This window comes from Filicampus tigris, chromosome 9 (assembly GCF_054856515.1).
Source record: "Filicampus tigris isolate MCC_2025a chromosome 9, RoL_Ftig_1.0, whole genome shotgun sequence".
Taxonomy (NCBI): Eukaryota; Metazoa; Chordata; class Actinopteri; order Syngnathiformes; family Syngnathidae; genus Filicampus; species Filicampus tigris.
In genome coordinates, this window is record NC_141225.1 from 6726243 (window position 1) to 6743708 (window position 17466).

At 40.5% G+C, this 17466-nt stretch overlaps 1 protein-coding gene across 5 annotated transcripts in view; it reads right to left on the reverse strand.

Annotated features, from left to right (window-relative positions):
* The window catches only part of phc2b (polyhomeotic homolog 2b (Drosophila)), a 41664-nt gene that overhangs the window by 20660 nt on the left and 3538 nt on the right, over positions 1-17466 (reverse strand). Inside the window, exons 1-5 of one of the 5 annotated variants that reach the window (XM_086039546.1) lie at positions 16915-17245; positions 15549-15696; positions 3584-3944; positions 1400-1561; positions 1169-1246 (exon numbers count right to left, since the gene is read on the reverse strand). In XM_086039546.1, coding sequence (XP_085895672.1) covers positions 1169-1246; positions 1400-1561; positions 3584-3886 — 543 coding nt within the window. In that variant the 5' untranslated portion in view covers positions 3887-3944; positions 15549-15696; positions 16915-17245. Of the gene's footprint in view, positions 1-1168; positions 1247-1399; positions 1562-3583; positions 3945-15548; positions 15877-16914; positions 17247-17466 lie in introns of those variants that run through there. The other 4 variants (XM_086039547.1, XM_086039544.1, XM_086039548.1 and 1 more) reach the window with 4 other exon arrangements.

Genomic DNA, 17466 nt, shown 5'->3' on the forward strand with positions numbered 1-17466 from the left:
ATACAGGTATGTCTGATTTTTACTTAATGTACAACATTTGGTATGGAGCTGTAGTTGTTTTTAAAGTGCGCTATTGAAGCATCTAAATCTATATGAATGGATATACTGTATAGACAGATTAACCGAAAACCAATACGACAATTAAACATTTACGGACATCGCATAATCAGTTAAAAGTGTCAGCGTGCCGGGATTTGACCATGGGACCAGCTGGCGGGGATCAGCCAGATAGGGCCAGCCAGGGAGGAGACCAGCCCACATTATGTTTAGATTTTGAAGACAGTATAAATTTGAGGGCTACATGTTGGACTATGCCCCCTTTTCTGCCCTCGCCCGTCTCGGGTGAGAGCATTCGCAAGGATGTAAAAGCTGCCCAGATCTGATCATTGTATGATTCCTGAACTTCAAAGATAGAAAAGAAAACAGACGAGCAAATTCAATCGACTTGTGTTGTGGGTCTTTATTTACATTTGGATACCTTCTTGAAAGATAAAACAAACACGCATTGAGTAACTAGATGTTCTGTAAATTGCAATTTGGGTTTATGGCCTCGAGACCTACAAAACATTTCAATACTATAAATAAAGTTGAGTTGAGTTATGATAGCCACATTTATGACATTTCATGCCAATGAGTGAAAAGATGTTTTGCGGGCTAATTTTTAACTTTTCAGGGTGTTCTACTGATTGAATTTGATGGGGTCATGTACATGCCACTAAAATGTGTCCATTTTCATACGGCTGCAAAAAATATAAACAAACTGATAAATATATCGGGGTCTGTTCTGTGCTGCCATAGTGTATATGTGAACCTGAAATTTCATTTACAGGACCTGTAAATAAAATAAATAGAACTTTAATGAATGTAGTTCGCCTATCTATCTGACTGAGCCCTGTCGCACATAGCGACAAACTGTGAATCACTGACACCCTAAATTCTTTTGAGAACTGCCTATATATTAATAGTTGATTCTGTAAATATCGCACAAACAATGATCCAAAACAATTTTAATATAATTTAAAACATATTATAACATTATCCTTCCTCTAACAACCCAGGCTAAATTTAGCACCTCCTTGACATGAAAAGATGATAGTCTGTCATCATCCTACGCTGAGGTCTGAGCTCAACTAAGTGTCATCGCAACTACTTCAGAGTTTGTTCTTACTGTGGTTTGAGTCGATCCTGTTTGCTGAGATGCTGTGCCGTTCTGGGAGGAGTTCTGGCGACCAGCTGCGATACTGGCCTGGGGCAAGGCAAGGCGGGCAAGAGGGTGGAGATATATTTAACAGACTAAAACACGCAAGGAGAATGCAGAAAATAAAAATAAATAAAAATCAAAATAAAAATAAGGGTGCAGGGGCGGGAGGGCGAGGGGGGGGGGGGGCGGTGTTATCACCTGCTGCACAGCAGCAAGGCTCTGCAGCTGAGCCGTGCTGAGGCTGTGCTGCTGTTGGAGCGCTGCGGTCTGTAACATGAGATGCTGCTGCTGGGCCGCGTACATCTGCTGTAGGTATTGCGCCGCCGTGTTGGGCTGCCTATGGAGTGCTTGCTGGATCACCTGCACAACAGAGCAAATCACAACAAGGGCTGGATGAAGACATGTAAAGTGGAACCCAGTAAAGGTAATATGCCACATTTGGATACACACATTCAATGTGTAAGGAAACTTACTTATTGACACTTTTTCAAATTTGTCAGGCACCGAACGAGCAGACACGCCACCAAACGAAGAAAAATTATCAAACAAAAACAATTGACACACGCACACACATGCATAGCGTGGTGCTGACCGGTGAAATAAAAATAATATGGGGCACATGTCATTGCGTCTGTGGGACCGGACCGCAAGGTACACAACACTCTTATTATTATTTTTTTAATGTCTTTAATTCTGTCAACGACGTCATTGATTGCCGCCGGGAACAACATTGCAGCTGCAGTGTTTCCCACGTACAAATTTACCTGTGGCAGGCCGTCACACATAAATTCTGGCCGCTACTAAAAGATTTGGGCATGACCTGTCAATATGTACCTGTTGTAATAACTCATTGCTTGCACGGAAAGCCGCTCTGCTGCTTGTGTGAGTCTACTAATTGATATCAGTGCCGATTTCCTTTGTGGTACGATACTGCAAATATAGTGCCTCAAATGCATGAAGTAGGAACCGTATCAATGTTTCAAGTTTGGGAATCTGTTTTAGTGGAATCATCTCAATTGGAATGTATCCCCCTCACTACTTCAGCAGGCATAATGGCTGTCTCGTCACTTTCACAGCACACTCTGTTCTCCTTTTGTTGTCTTCGTGTGTATATTGGCTTAGAAACACCAGTTGAGCTTAACTAGGGCTACACAGATTTCTAAGGGGGCTCTAGCACCACCTAGCCCCAGTGTAGCGCCATGAATAAATAAATTTTAAAATACATACAATCAACAAGTTATTTAAATAGACTCCAGGAGACAAAAGTATTGTAGCTCCATCTTGTGATCTGATCGGTTATCGTTTTTTTAAACTCGCTGATCGTTCCCAAAAATCCTGATCGCGTAAAGCCTACGGTACTTGAAAACCCTTGTGCGTAAGTAAACCAATTTCATCCAAGAGGAGATTGATGGCAGCAAGAAAATGTAACACTGTAGCCAACGGAGACTAAAGAAGAATGAGGGTCTCGTGTATTTACTCCTGCCACAGTTACAGAGACCTTTATCTAGAAAGGAGACGGTGAGCAACAGGAAACCAGAGTACCCAAGGCAAGTAGAAACTATAATGGTCAACGATATTCTCCTGTATATGATTCTGTCACAGTACGGCAAGAAGAAAAAAAAAAAAACGCATTGCAGCAGACAACTGGAGATGGAGTATGACGCTGCATTGTTCAGCGCTAAAGAGGAGAACAAGACTCTCCTGTTTCTACATCTCGGCAAATAGTCAAAATCTATCTGAGAGGATGGCTGCAAGTAAATGAATTGTAGCAGCATGGTGTAGACTACGGAATATAACACAGCGGCTCCAGGTTATGCTATCCAACAATGACATGGGGGATGACGAAAATGCCAAACAATTGAGCATTCCGCAGTGGCTTATGTCACCCGTATGTGAACCCTGTCTAAGCAGATACTACAAATAGTAGCTGGTTGTCCTGTGTGTTGCCAATGGAAAAATGTGTCAACCTGATTGGGTACCAGCCATCCATTATCAATCGCGCTTATCCCCATTCGTGTCGTAGGTGAGCTGTAGCCAATCTCAGCTAACTTAGCGACCATGATGGAAAAGTGGTGGCCAAGGACAGCGAAGCTTCTAGCCATCTTAAAATGAGTGGAAGCAAAGGCCGCTCCTCCATGGCACTAAATGAGCAATTCTCCTCTATACTGCTTGGAAACAATGCTGTTGCTCTGAATGGAGGAGAAACCTGTCATTAAAAGTCAAATGGGGCCTCATTCAGCCAGTGTCGGGCTAATCCTGGGGGTCAGGGTGTCAAGAGCACTAAAGTGCAAAGAGGATTGCTCCCTTCAATTGTTTTGAAAGACCTGAAGGAACATAAACATCTCTCATTTCAGTCACATTAGCACAGCAACAGATAATCACCTGCACAGTTTGCCTGTCGTGTATCCCGCCATAAACTGAAATCTGAGGGACTGCCTGTCTGGCTGCAGTAGTAGTAGTACTACTACTACTAGTGCTGCTACTAGTACCACTACTACTGCTGTTGGTGGTATTAGTACTGCTAGCAGAAGCAGTAGTGGTAGTAGACGGTGCTGTTGTGTTACTGCTGACGGCCGTGGTAGAGCTGGAGGATGCGGTTGTGGTGGTGATTATAGTTGCAGAGCTGCCGCTTGTGGAAGTGGTGGCAGTGGCGGCGGGTGCGGTGGGGGGGCCCGGCTCGCTCATGGTGCCCTCTGCTCTTCTCACCTTTGACCCCCGGCTCTTCTGAATGGCCCGCCTGTGCCTGGAACACAGCACAGAAAGTGCCGTGTGTGAGAAAGGAAACACCACAAATACAAAGCAAACCGTAACAGTTGAAGAAAAGAACACCAGTGGCCACAGTTTTTCCGTTGCAGCGAGTTGGTATGTGTGCGAGGGTCAATCGCCAGGTGACTGTGATTTGTTCGCAATTGTCTAGTTCAGTTGCTGTCAGGCATGTCGCTCGGTATGTACATGGCTTACTTGATTGCTTGGTGAGATTGTTTGCATCGGGTGGGGGATTTTGGGGGGCTTGCATTAACTGTGTGCGTCGTCATTTACACATGAAGCTGCAGACATACTCATAATGTAAAACACCACATACGCAAAGACTAACTTTTAAACGAGCTTACCAAATAATGCATTGTCGCCAATACAATAGCCTTAGTAGGCTTTTATATTAAAGGTGGCCCGCGTGATGACTTGACAGTAGGGCTGGGCTTTACAGTTGATAAGTGTATCATGATATAAATATTTCATATCAACTGAATATTATTATTACTATTTTTTTTCTTTTCAAATTACGGACCTGGAAGAAAAAGGCTGAATATAGGTAATTTTTTTATTCAAAATTATAATATCCTTAAATAAGAGTTGAGAGAGAGAATAAAAGTCATTAACTTGACTACTTAAAGATTAAATATATATATATATATATATATATATATATATATATATATATATATATATATATATATATATATATATATATATATATTTTTTTTTTTTTTTTAATCAAACAAAATGCTTAGTAGGGCTGGGCAAATCACAATGTTCATATTTCATTTTAACCTATTGATAATTATTATTTTTTTCCCCCTATTTAATATAAGAAAAACAAGTACATTGATTAAAGCTAAAATTCAAAACAATTAAATTGATTAAAGATAATAAAATTATAAAGGGGAAAAATGTCATTCAAAACATCTGTTAGTAAAACATGCTTTGGTGCTCCAAATTTCCTCTTACGTGCTTGTAATTGTGGCACAAATCATACATCACCACACTGTAGCCTCTGCCTACAGCACCCAGAATGATGGGGTTGGGGTTTGTTTATTGAGTGAAATTTTTACTTATATTGATCAGGTGACGCGATATATACTGATATGTTACTGCGTATATTTACATAGGTTTGATCCTAAATGTTTGCCGTCAACGTTATACATTAATGGCCACATCATGCCGCCGTCCCTGTGTGACCTATATCTTTGCTGCTGTAACAATGAAAATTTCCCCACTGTGGGATCAATAAAGGCATTCTTATCTTATCTTATAATACAGCACAAGTCCCCTGCGTTAGCAGCCAGCAGCTAGCCGCTCACTAGCGGCTAGCTAGCCGGGCTGGCAACAGCAAGTTGTCCCCCACAGATTCAAAAACAAGTAGTTTGATGGCCTTGCTTCTTTCTTTTCTTCTTTTTCCAATAATGGGCTAGGTTCTAACTCACTCTCCATGTTTAAAGGAAGATTTAAATTAATTAAATTTCACTTCTGAGGTATTTTTCCATTCACGGTCCATATATAAAATGAGAAGGCATCCTGTCTTGTATTACAATTTAAGTTATGGTCCTAACATTTAAATTATTTGACGCACGATCAGATGCAACAAGAAGGCAGGGGTGTTGTTTGAACAAACATGGAAATAGCTCCATTGTTGACAAGGCGCACTAAACATTTGCTAAACAAGGATACAAGATATACTGCGGTCTTACAGAAAGCGAGTTGAGCTATTCAAATAAAGACGCAATTCCATATAAAGTCAATACAGTTTTCATAGATAGGGCCAAATATGTACAGCTACATTGGAGCCAAACAGCTTCGATAATGTGCTTGCTTACACATACAAGCCACGTTTATTTAAGACGTGGTTGTGATGCATCTAATTTGAGAAGCAGTATTCTGCACTGCACTTATTGTGGTTAGAGTTAGTTATACAATATCTCTTATTTGATTTGTGGATGGTTGTTTTTTTTTTTTTGTTTTTTGTTTTTTTTTTATTTAAAATATTTTTGCGGAGTTTTTGCTACACAATACTTGATGTGGTTTTTTTTTATTTTGCACAAGAAATACAAATTTTAATAAAACTAATACCAAAACTAATTAATTCAACTAAACCTAAGCATTTACAAAAATAAAAATAAAAACTAACAAACCCACTCTGAAAAATAATTCAAACTAACTAAATGTAAACAACCAAACTCAAAACTAAGAAAAGAATAACTATAATGAAAATTCCAAACTGCTATAACCCAGGCAAGTAGCCAAATTCAAATCAAATCAAAAACAATTGAATGAATCAGTCAAATGTCCTCCTGGAAGTCCCAGTGGTCCACTGCCTAACGTAAAGAGGAAAAAAAGGTTTTTCAGAAATTAATCACAAGAGAAGTGTAAATGGCAATGCCAGCTCACTGACACCGATGAAGGCATTCGTGTCAGCAGGGAAATTGATTCTACTGAAGTGCACATCCAAAAACCAATTAATAACAGAAATGGGTATATTTAACTGCATGTAAATAAAATGCCCTGCCACTACAGTTTGATTAAAGACACAAGACTTGGCACCACAAAAAAAATCCCTTAAAGCAGAACAAAGCAAGCATAAAAAATAAATAAATAAAAAATTGGTTTTGCTAATAATAGATTCAGAAAATTTTGCATGGAAAGTGAAGTTGGCTGACATTACATTATAAATTACATTACACAGAACAACATTAATTTTATAAAAGTTAATTAAGACAAGCAATTTCTGCTTTCTGTATGCTCAATGAATGGACATTTACTTGATCAAAAACAGTAGTTGAGAACAGTACAACAAGGTTAGGTAGGGTTGAACAGCGTCGCAAATGATCCCAAATTTCAGACATTGTATCGTATACAAACTCTTTCCTGCTAGCTCCCCGTCAGCACACCAATTTATTTGTACATGGAATAGTGCATGTGTCCACACAAAGCGAGATAGAGATTCTGCTTCGACCATTTTTGTAGGGCCCGACCGATTAAATCGGCTGATTTTGGCAGTTTAAACATTCGCAAAAATAATCAGCTTCAATCATCGGCAAAAATAATCAGCCAAAAGGACGATATTTGCTGAGTCTTTTTACCTTTAGTTACTCTGATCATTTACAGCAGTTCTACACAAGTAACACTGGTCTTATGATTAATTACACATAAATCTATACCATAATATTGTATCCTTAAATATTTATAAAATGACTTTGGTTGGTAAGGTCATTCTATGGGCCTGTCATTCAAAACAAAGCATATCTTAATTTTTTACAAGCAATGCTTAGATTAGTACTACAAGTTGTGCAATGAATTGACTTGGATGTCACTATTTTATACACAACTATAACTGCAACATAAATCAAACAAATATATGACATGTGACAAGAATTTATGTCCTTATAACTTAATTACTTGAATGGAGTGCGCCACACAATGCATCCTGGAACCAAACTAGAATACAAATAAACTTTACATATATAGCATTAAGTTGCCCCGCTATTCATTTAAACCTCGCATTACTCCACTGGCTCCCGTCTGGAATTGTTTTGCTTATTTAAAGATGGACCAACCTCTAATGCAGCCAATTTTGACCATACCAATTGCCTATTGTGCTTTCAAATTGACATTGGATGTCTTTTGATGCTTTTGTCTGTCCTGCTTGGGCACACACAATGGCAGATATCTGATGCACATCTGGAAACCTGCTTCTGATTTGTGACATTTGACTCCATGTGTTGTTGTTTTTTTGTCTATTGATGCTGATTGTGCCACTTGTGAGCAAATAAAAAAAAACCCGAATTAAGTAAATCCAGCCATTGAGACTAAAGAAGAGGAAGTTAAGATGCTACAGAGGAAGAGGGGTCACCAGCTGATGAGTGAAAAAAAAAAGCTTAAAGTGGGGAGGATAGAATTTCTAGCCTCGAGGTTAAAGGTGTGTGCTTGTAATTAAACAGCAAAATGAGGGGTGAAGGTTGAGAAAGGGGCTTGAGGATTTTAAACAGCGTGAGGAGGGTTTGATGGAAGTAATTAAATCAGGACCTACACTGCTGCCACACTGCCATTCTAAAGCCATTACCGCCTCCTCCTCCTCATTACTATTTAGAGAGGATTAGGGGCCCAAGCCCAGATGTACAGCCTGCTTATTTTGCAGACCTCAAACTAAATGAAAACCCGTTAGAAATCATATGATATTCCATTAAATGCAGAGCATGGAGTAAACAAACAACAACAACAAACATCTTGGGCTGAAAGTTTGCACACGCTAAGAGAAAATGCCTGTCATTAAGGACTCATTAGCATTGAAAATTTTGGTGGGAGTGATGGTACTGAAATCCAATCAGACAACGCGTGCGCTCAGGCTTGTCCAGCAACAAAGCAAAGCAAAGCAGCCGCCGCAATAGCACCGCATTCACAGAGAGACGGGAGGGAATCCCCCCCCTGGAAATGATGCTTTTGGCCCCCGCAGTCTCTCCATGAGGGGAAAATCACCCATCCATCAGTGACAGGATGATGGAAAACACCCCCAAACACACGCACACACAACACTGTCCCCACATGCCACATTTTACATCTGCATCTAGAAAGAAACCTACTAAGTACCCAATTCCTCTTGAAGTGCTTTTTTCCATGAATCTATCCATGCACATTTTAATAATATCACTGTGTTTACACAGGCAGAACATCCCATGTCAAAATTTGGTCAATTTACGGTGTTTTTCACTAATTGAAATGATTGTACTGTCCCTATGTGGGTGTGTTTTTTGACACATTACTACCGTATCTAAAGTGTCACTTTGACTATCTGAGAAGTGTCATAACTCAACCTCTACGCTGCAAGAGCCTCGCGGCATTATCAGTGTCTCCTAAAATTGAAAGCTGCAACGAGTAACAAATGCTTAATAAACAATGATGGGTGAAAACAGGATGGACACATTTGAACAGGCCTGTTCTGTTGTGAGCCACAATGGTAGTAAGTTTGCAGGCAGATTTATTTCCACCTATTAGCCTCGTCAGTTCATAATTTTTTTTTAATCACCCATTGTGCTTAAACTTTTAAAATGGAGTTTAGGAAGATCTTCTGTATGTAATCGCAGTCACTTTGGTTGACTATTAAAACCTTTTAAAAACGATCAATGCAAGTGCAGACTTTAATAAACTAGCCAGCAGCAACGACGTCTGTGTCCGTATCAATTAAATCAAGGCACTGTAAGAATTTTTTTTTTTTTAGATATTTAAATTAGCGATTATACATGATTTGGGGAAATGTAAATTATGTAAGAAATTTAAGGTATTACATCAATGTGAACGATACAATGTTTAATAACTCAAAACACATGCTGTTATTTTAACTTCCTGAAAAACAATACTTTAGGAGATGCGAGGATGGTGCCCAAAAGCGACGACTTACTGAATCTGGAGATGCACAATCCCAAAACACAAGTTAACAGTGACATCAATATTAATAAATAAATGATCCAAATATTATAAATATGTTAGGTGGTCTGATGAGTGGATATGCTCATCCCCTGTATGTTTCAAAGCAGGCAATGGAAGCATTCTGTGATTGTTTCCTATTTAATGATCTATGCTTCCGCCGCAGCTGCAATTCACCGTGGGGGTCTCGTTTGGGGTACACGCACATGTGGTTGGATCCACCATTGACCATCAATTGAATGACATCAGGCTCACGTTGACAAGGTATATGCGATCCTGTTTTTCGGAATTGTGTCACTTCAAACTTGCGGTGCGAACGCAACAACAAGAACTACCGCACGACAAGTCGACTGCAGCTCTCCACGCCCCTCGGGAGGATGTAATGGTTTCACGTGGACCGACAGACTTGCGTCTGGAGGATTTGTGAAGTCAAGAGGAAGGCGAAAGCCATTAAGAGGCTGTTAGGCCGGCAGACAGACAGACTGGCTGGCTCCAACACAACGCGGATGGCAACGAGCCTCAACGTACAAACCCCACAAATTAAGACGTAACGGTGGCTACCGCAAATGTTTGTGCCTGTGTGAGGGGTGCTCAGCTGCTGAGACAAAGCCCCGCAACACGCGGTTCTCCTACCTCCTGTGGCCCCCCCAACGCGATGCAGGGGTATGGTGCCCCATCCCCCGGGAGCGTGCTGTCCTACTTCAGGATGATGCTCTTCTTTGTCTGCCTCCCCTCGAGCGCTTGCTTGGCTGACTGATTGACTGAGCGACTGACTGACTGAAAGCGTTTGTGCGAGTGTGCTATATCAGCCCAGCCCCCTGCGGCCCCCCCCTTTCGTCCAACACCTCCACCTACCCCCTAACGCACGGCGAGCTCGTCGTCCCGGCATCGACACCCCACTCCGCCAACCAGGCCGCAGCCTGCCTCCTGATTATGTGGTATCCTAGCAACAGCCAACGGCGCGACGGCGGAATCCCCGAGCGGGGCGGTGCTCTGATTGGTTAGCAGGATGCTCTCTAATGAAGATGATGGTAATGATGGTCCGGCCCCTCCCCCCGCATGGTACCCCGATTTTTTTGCATGCATGCATAGATACTCTGACATGATGAACATGACTATTAGCGCTTCTGTTATGAAAATGTCATTAAAACAGCGCTGTCTTTGACTGCATACAGTACTGTATTTGCATTTGTTCAATATGAACAGCTGAGAAAATGACCATTTCCCTTTTGGTACAACCAAAATTCATTCCTTTGAACAAATTATCAGTAGCAGTGAAGAGGCCACTTTGGTGTCAGTCGAGTCAGTAAAGGACATCTCACTAATAAGACAGTAATTCACATCCATTTGTCAAGGCGACTGACAGCATGTTATTTCGCTCCATATTGGGATGTGTGTGGCCGGGAGTGTTTATTTACTCAACTGCAGGGAGTACCAGGTGTCCACTCGAAGCTTGACACTACTGTTCATTGATTGGCTGACAGAGAAGTCGCCTATCCATGTCCTTTTATTTTGGGGTTCTATCAATAATGCCTCGCACTCAGGGCTTTACTAATAATTGTTCTCCACTTGGTAGGGGTGTATTCAGAATTTTCGGTAGAGAATATTGTATACGGTACAGAGACACAAGTTCCCACATAGAATAAATTAGGTAAGGGACATGAAGTGTAAACCACAAGCTACTCCACAAACAGTGCAGCTCAGCCTCTAACAAGTTGACATCATCGCAAGCGATACGCTTTGGGCAGTACATCAAAATTATTTAAAATGTCATCAGGCGAACGGGCATATCAAAGAAGGAAAAAATAGCAGGGTGAAAAGCATTTTAAAAGCCGTTTCAGAGTAATACATACCATTGGTCAGAGCGGGGCATACCGCCTATCTGACGGACCAGTCTGCCTATCCGCCAATGACGGAGGATTAGATGCCATTTTGTTGAAACACGGCATTCTGATTAATATTGCGTTTCTGGAATATGAGCTAAGCAGCAAAATCCCCCCCTTTTTAGCCATTTTAGGGGGCTGCCATCTTGCCACTTCTGTCGACTGAAAATGACATCACAACTGCTCAGGGCTCAGGTAATGAACAATCATAGCTCAGCTTCAGAAAACAGGTCAGCCGTGATTGGTCGTTATCTGAGCCCTGAGCAGTTGTGATGTCATTTTCAGTCGAAAGAAGTGACAAAATGGCCGCCCCCACAGATGGCTAAAAACAGGTGGACTATTCTTATTTCACAAACACAATATTTGTTTCACCTCGTGGTCTTGCATAGAACATATTCTTGAAAAAAATGTTTGGATTGACTTACCCTGAAGCATTTATATCATTTTATATCAATTTTCGATACATTTTTACATCCCTAGTATTTACTTCAATTATCACTTTACTTCTGCTCTAGCATAGTTTTACAATAGCATACAGCGCGTTCAAACATGCATACAAATTTGGGTTATGTGACCAACCATTGGCGTGAACAGAGGACCAACTGAATTCCGATGATGAGCCTAAATTGTCACACAGAAGACATGTTATGAAAAAAAAAAATCTAGAATAAAATAGGAGTAAGTTCTTCAAAGAATGACCTGACTTTTGACTTTTGGAATTCAAAGCTCCCCGGACGGGAACACTATTCATTCATGTGCACTCAGAGTAGATGGAATCAGAGGATAATGGCGTGCTTATGGTCTGCCCCATCACATTAAGACGGCACCCGCACGTCTGCCTCAGTGAAATGTAGCCGTGCCACTGAAATGTTGTATTGATTGGGGCCGGCCATGCATGAAGCTCATTGATTATCAACTTCTCATTAGCATATAGATTAGCCGGGGGTGCGGCCACGGATGCGGGCCTCCAGTCTTACACTTGTGAGGCAAATGGGGGGGTGAGGGTCAACAAAAAAAGACGAAAAGGACAGTGATTGGATGACTGCTTGATGATGAACTTCAGGGTACGAAAGCTGGGATCCCTAAAGCGTTATGAGACACGAGACTAAATAGAGTGCTTTTTAATGAAGCAAGCAAAGGGCTTTTAAAAGCAAACAAGCCACATCTTCTATTCAATTGGAAAATTGAGCTAAGTATTAGTTACAACCAAAATGCAGATAGATGCCTACAAGCCTTTCCAGGAGGGTTAAAAAAAATAAAAAAAATAAAAAGTCTGCTCTCCATAATGAGCTACTGTGTATGCAAGGTTTCTACATTTCTACATCCGTGCGCTCAAATACAATGATTGGGCACTCGCACTCCCTTTTGCATAGAGATTCCTCGCAATGCTCATCAAAATTTGATGCCATCATGCCATGCTTCCCCATTAGATGGCTTAGGTGCAAACGAGCTTGGCAATTTATAGTCGGCTATCTGTCTAGAATACCTGCTTCCGATTGGGGCTCATTTGGGCTAATTACTTTATAGCAGTTTGTCAAACTACAAGCAATGGATTTTTTAAAACCAAAATGGCCAACTTTCTGCTCTAATGCAACCATACGGCAGATGTTTCTCATGGTGTTCACCGCAGGGCATTTTTTTTCTTGGAGGCGAAAGGACGATGGCAGCCTTGCGCGAGCGAGCGTGTTCGTATTTGGAACTGGTTACTAACCTACTCAACAGGAACTAGCTGGATGCCCTTCTCCCATTTGTTTGGACGTAAAGTAGCTTTGCTTGAAAAAAAAAAAAAAATTAGGGGAGGAGACCTGATACAAGTGAAGCATGTTCTACAAGCTATGCTACATTTAATTTAAAGTAGGGGTGTTTCGATCAGGGTTTTATGCTGCCGATTCCGACTGTCCATGAGTGACATCGGCTGATTCTGATCACATGGATTAGCTGCACATTTTTCAATTTTAGATCTGCTAACTAACAATTATTTTAATAATAAATCTGTCAATTATTTTTTCAATTAATTAATCAGCAAGATTAAAAAAAATGTTCCAAATTTACAGCCCTTTAACTATACACTAAGAAGGCATTATTTCAAACTGACAGTAGGGATGGGCGATATATATCGTCAGCGATATCATCGTCAATCTTGCTTTCACGATGCGTAATTTTACATTATCGAGTATTAATCCTGCCTCGAAAAGAGAGTCAGCCGACGGCCGCAAAGTATGAGGAAATGCTGAAAGTCAGTATGCATTGACGGCAGAGGAGGAGGAAGTGATAATAATTCGCCGAATAAGAGTCACGTGACGCTGTCCGAAATGCAGCCGAGCTTTTTCAAATATGCAGGAGTGTCGAGCGGGGATTCCAGCGAGTACAACAGCTAAGTGCAAAATTAGCGGTGCGAAAGTTGCAAGAGGTGGAACTAAAGTGGCCAGGTTCAATACGTCAAATTTGAGGACGAAACATGTGAACAAGCACCAAGAGTTTGCGGCGGCGGCAGCGAGCATGAACAAGGGGAATGGAACGTAACAACAAACCCTGCTCAATTTTGGATTTTGGAGTTGAAATTGTTGGATTTTTCTACTGCTTGTTTTTGGTTTTTAAAGTGGATTTGGGAGCGGAAGTTGTTGCGATGGGTCAATACTCAAAACATACCTTTATAACAATGTCCTATAGCTTTAGTAATGAATCCGACACAATCTCTCTCAATGATACCATGTGTATATTATTTCTTAGTTTTACCTGTTTCACAAAGGTTTTTAAGTCTGACCAAGCCATGATAGCAATGGTTTTACATCCAAGTGAGTATGCAGCGGCCGATACCGGACAGCTGGGTATTGGAATCGGTATCGGGGCCAAAAAATGGCATCGGAACAACACTAATAAATTGCAGTCAACTTTATTCTGAATACGGTGGCCAATGTATGAGAATGGGTGTTGTCATGATGACGTCTTTTTTTCTCTTGCTGGGTGACTCTTCCGTCACACGTCACATATCAAATACATTTTTTCCCATTCTGATTGCTGTAATTAACACCCTTTTCTCATTCTGATTCCTCTAGTAGTTGGCAGTGGTACACCAGTACTTACTGCAGCTCAAAATGTCACATCATTATGGAATAACAGCAGAGACATTGATATGACATAAATATTATCAAAAATCAATGAAAGTCTATACATATTTTTTTGTTCTTTATTGTTAAATATTGTCGTAGAATATCATTATGTTTTGCAGGAGCTATATTTAGAAATTTAACCCATTAAGGACTAAAGCGCCTGTCTCAACAACTCCACCAAAACCTAAGGTCGCCTTTGGAATTACCCTTGAAAACATGAGGTTTTCCCAGAAATTCAACACTTCCAAAATGATTAATATATCATCCCTTGTAGCAGACATTATTCCAAAAGAATTAAAGAGCTTAGACATGTGGCTTTCACACAAGCAGAATTTATTATTATTTACTGTTTCAATAGATGATGTAAAAATAATGTGTCAGTGCAAGAGAAGCACCATTTTACCGGTAATTAAAAAAAAAAAATCAAGTGGTAATTACCATCCTCTATTCTCTTACAAAGACGTCTATATCGTCATTGTCTACAAACCATATATCACATCACGTTCGACTGGTTCCACTGGTCGTGCGCGTCGTCTATATATCACTGCCGTTACTTATCAGAGCTCCAGACGATCGACGGTGTCCACCATTAGCCTACCTACAGCTCGAAAAAATTCCACGACATCCTCCGCAGTCTCGCGCCACCCTGACTTGTATATTCAGATGTATTAAATTGGCTAAGGGACGGAGAATTGGATTAAAAAAAGACACCGACGTATCCGCTCTCCCGGCTTTAAAGGTAGAATGACGCAACATCCCTCCCGTTTCTAGTGGTATAAACGCGGTTATGCGCTCCCGCCCTTAATGGGTTAAAAGAGAGGTTGTTCACAAACGCTGTCTATCCACAATTGCGGATTTAAAGTATTTTTTGTAGAATATAGTCAAATTATCGTTATCAGGTTTTTTGAAAAAATAGATTTTTTTTTTTTTTGCTCATATCGCCCACCGCTAACAGTCACAAGTTTAAAATCAGCCTTTAATTCTGAGTTTTTTTCAATACATAAACAATCCTGAATAGTAGATTAATACTTTTAACGCTGCACTCCTCAGGAATTTGAGTTTGTAATCGCTACTGCCACCTGCGGCCGAAAAATTAAATCGCACACTCCTTTCTTCACGTGCACGATGCACATTCTAAATGACAATATCATCACTTCCTACCTTTGCAGTGGAAAGCCATATGTGCGTCGCTTTTCAAGTCCAGATCCAATCTCAGTACTCTCCACCGCGACTCTGTGAGACGACGACGTGAATGCGCATGACGTCACATCCGCAGAATGAGCGCGGGAAATTCAAACCCGATTCCAGTCTGAAAATTATTTTCCACAGGCTTATAAGAATACTCATTGCAAACAGCTGAAAGTGTTAATCTGATATTTCTAAAATGTGTGAGTCATAAATGGTCAAATGAAAATGCTTCTGTAAAGATATTTTGGGGCAAAATCCTACGGAGTGAAGCTTAAAGTAAACGGCATTATGAAGAAATATTGATGGAATTATTTGGAAGGCAAAAAAAATGTTAAACAAAACAATGTTTTATAATTTCAATTCTTCAAAGTAGGTAGCTTTTGTTCAGATAAGAGCTTTGCACATCTTGGTATTTACTCGGTCAGCTTTATGATGTGGATGATGCTTTATGACCTGGAATGACTTTCAGTTCACAGTTGTGCATTATCACGACTTAATAGCTTGCATTTCTTGACCTCTTAATGTGTGTGTAAATTTGAAGGCGTTTTCAAACTTTTGATTAGTACTGTGTGTGCACTAGTGTGTCTAGTGTGTATATGTACATTATGTCATCACTCCCAAATTTAAATAAAATCGTCATCTCCGTGACAATCTTAGTAATAGATTTAACGTGACAAAAACTTTGACCAAACACAAGTTGCTTGTATCGGTCAAATTTCCATAGCTACGACATGTTCACAAGCATTTATTGTTTTGATACGACCTCATTGAAATAAGACCCAATGCTGCTATCTGCTGGCCTTGGTCACTGTTTTCTGTTTTTGTTTTTTTGTTTTTTTACTTTCCCAGCCGATCAAACCAGAGATGGCCAAACCAAAACTTTCAACGTCCACTCCCAAACACTAAAACAAAACGTAATTGACGGTAATTGATGTTGACGGCGCTTGTCGTTTGGATTCCCGTTGACGGCATAAAGAGTTAAGAGAAAGGTGAGGGAACGCTGGCTGGTCTCTAATTGGCTGCGGGCTGCACATTTCTATTGTGCTGGTTTATTTTGTTTATTAATGTACAGTGGTACCTCTACTTACGAAATTAATTGGTTCTGGAAGAAATTTCTTAAGTAGAACATTTTGTAAGTAGAGACGCGTTTTCCATATAAATGCCCTAATCCGTTCCAAGCCCCCCAATATTGAGATATAAATGTTTTATAAAGCATAAAAATGCATGAAAACATGTAACAAATACATGTTACAATTTGATTATTGCACAATAAATGAGAGTTGTGCATAATGTAAAAAAACAAAGAATAGAGTAAGGAATAACAATTATGGTCGTTTACCTTTTAGAAGCTGTCCTCATTGCTTTTGCCTTCTTTGGTTCATGTTCTCTCTCAGAAGCGGTTTTTGCCTGGTGTTTTGTAAAGATCTGATTGAATAACGTAGCGACTGTGATACATTATGGTCATATTCTTTGGCGAGATCAACCAAACGCATCCGCCTTTCATACTTTTCTATTATCTCTTGCTTTGTTTGTATGTACAAAAAACCCGATTTTCTCCTTTTTTCTTTTCCTCGTTTCTAATTCAACGTAAAACTATCAGAACACCTCATGGCCCGAGGGGCAAATGATGAGGACGCTGCATAGACACATCTATCTATCTAGCTACCTGTCTATCTGCACACAAAGAGACATACAGTAGAGGTCCGTCTCAGCCAATGGGATGCCAGGAAGATGCTAGGCTAGCCAATGGCAGAGCAGCTATGAGTAAGTTGCGTTCAGGAAACTCCGGAGCTGCGAGTCGTATCCTGAAATTTCTTTTGTAACTAGAGGCAATATTTTCCTGTCGAGGCGTTTCGTAACTTGAAAATTTCGTATGAAGAGACGTTCCTTA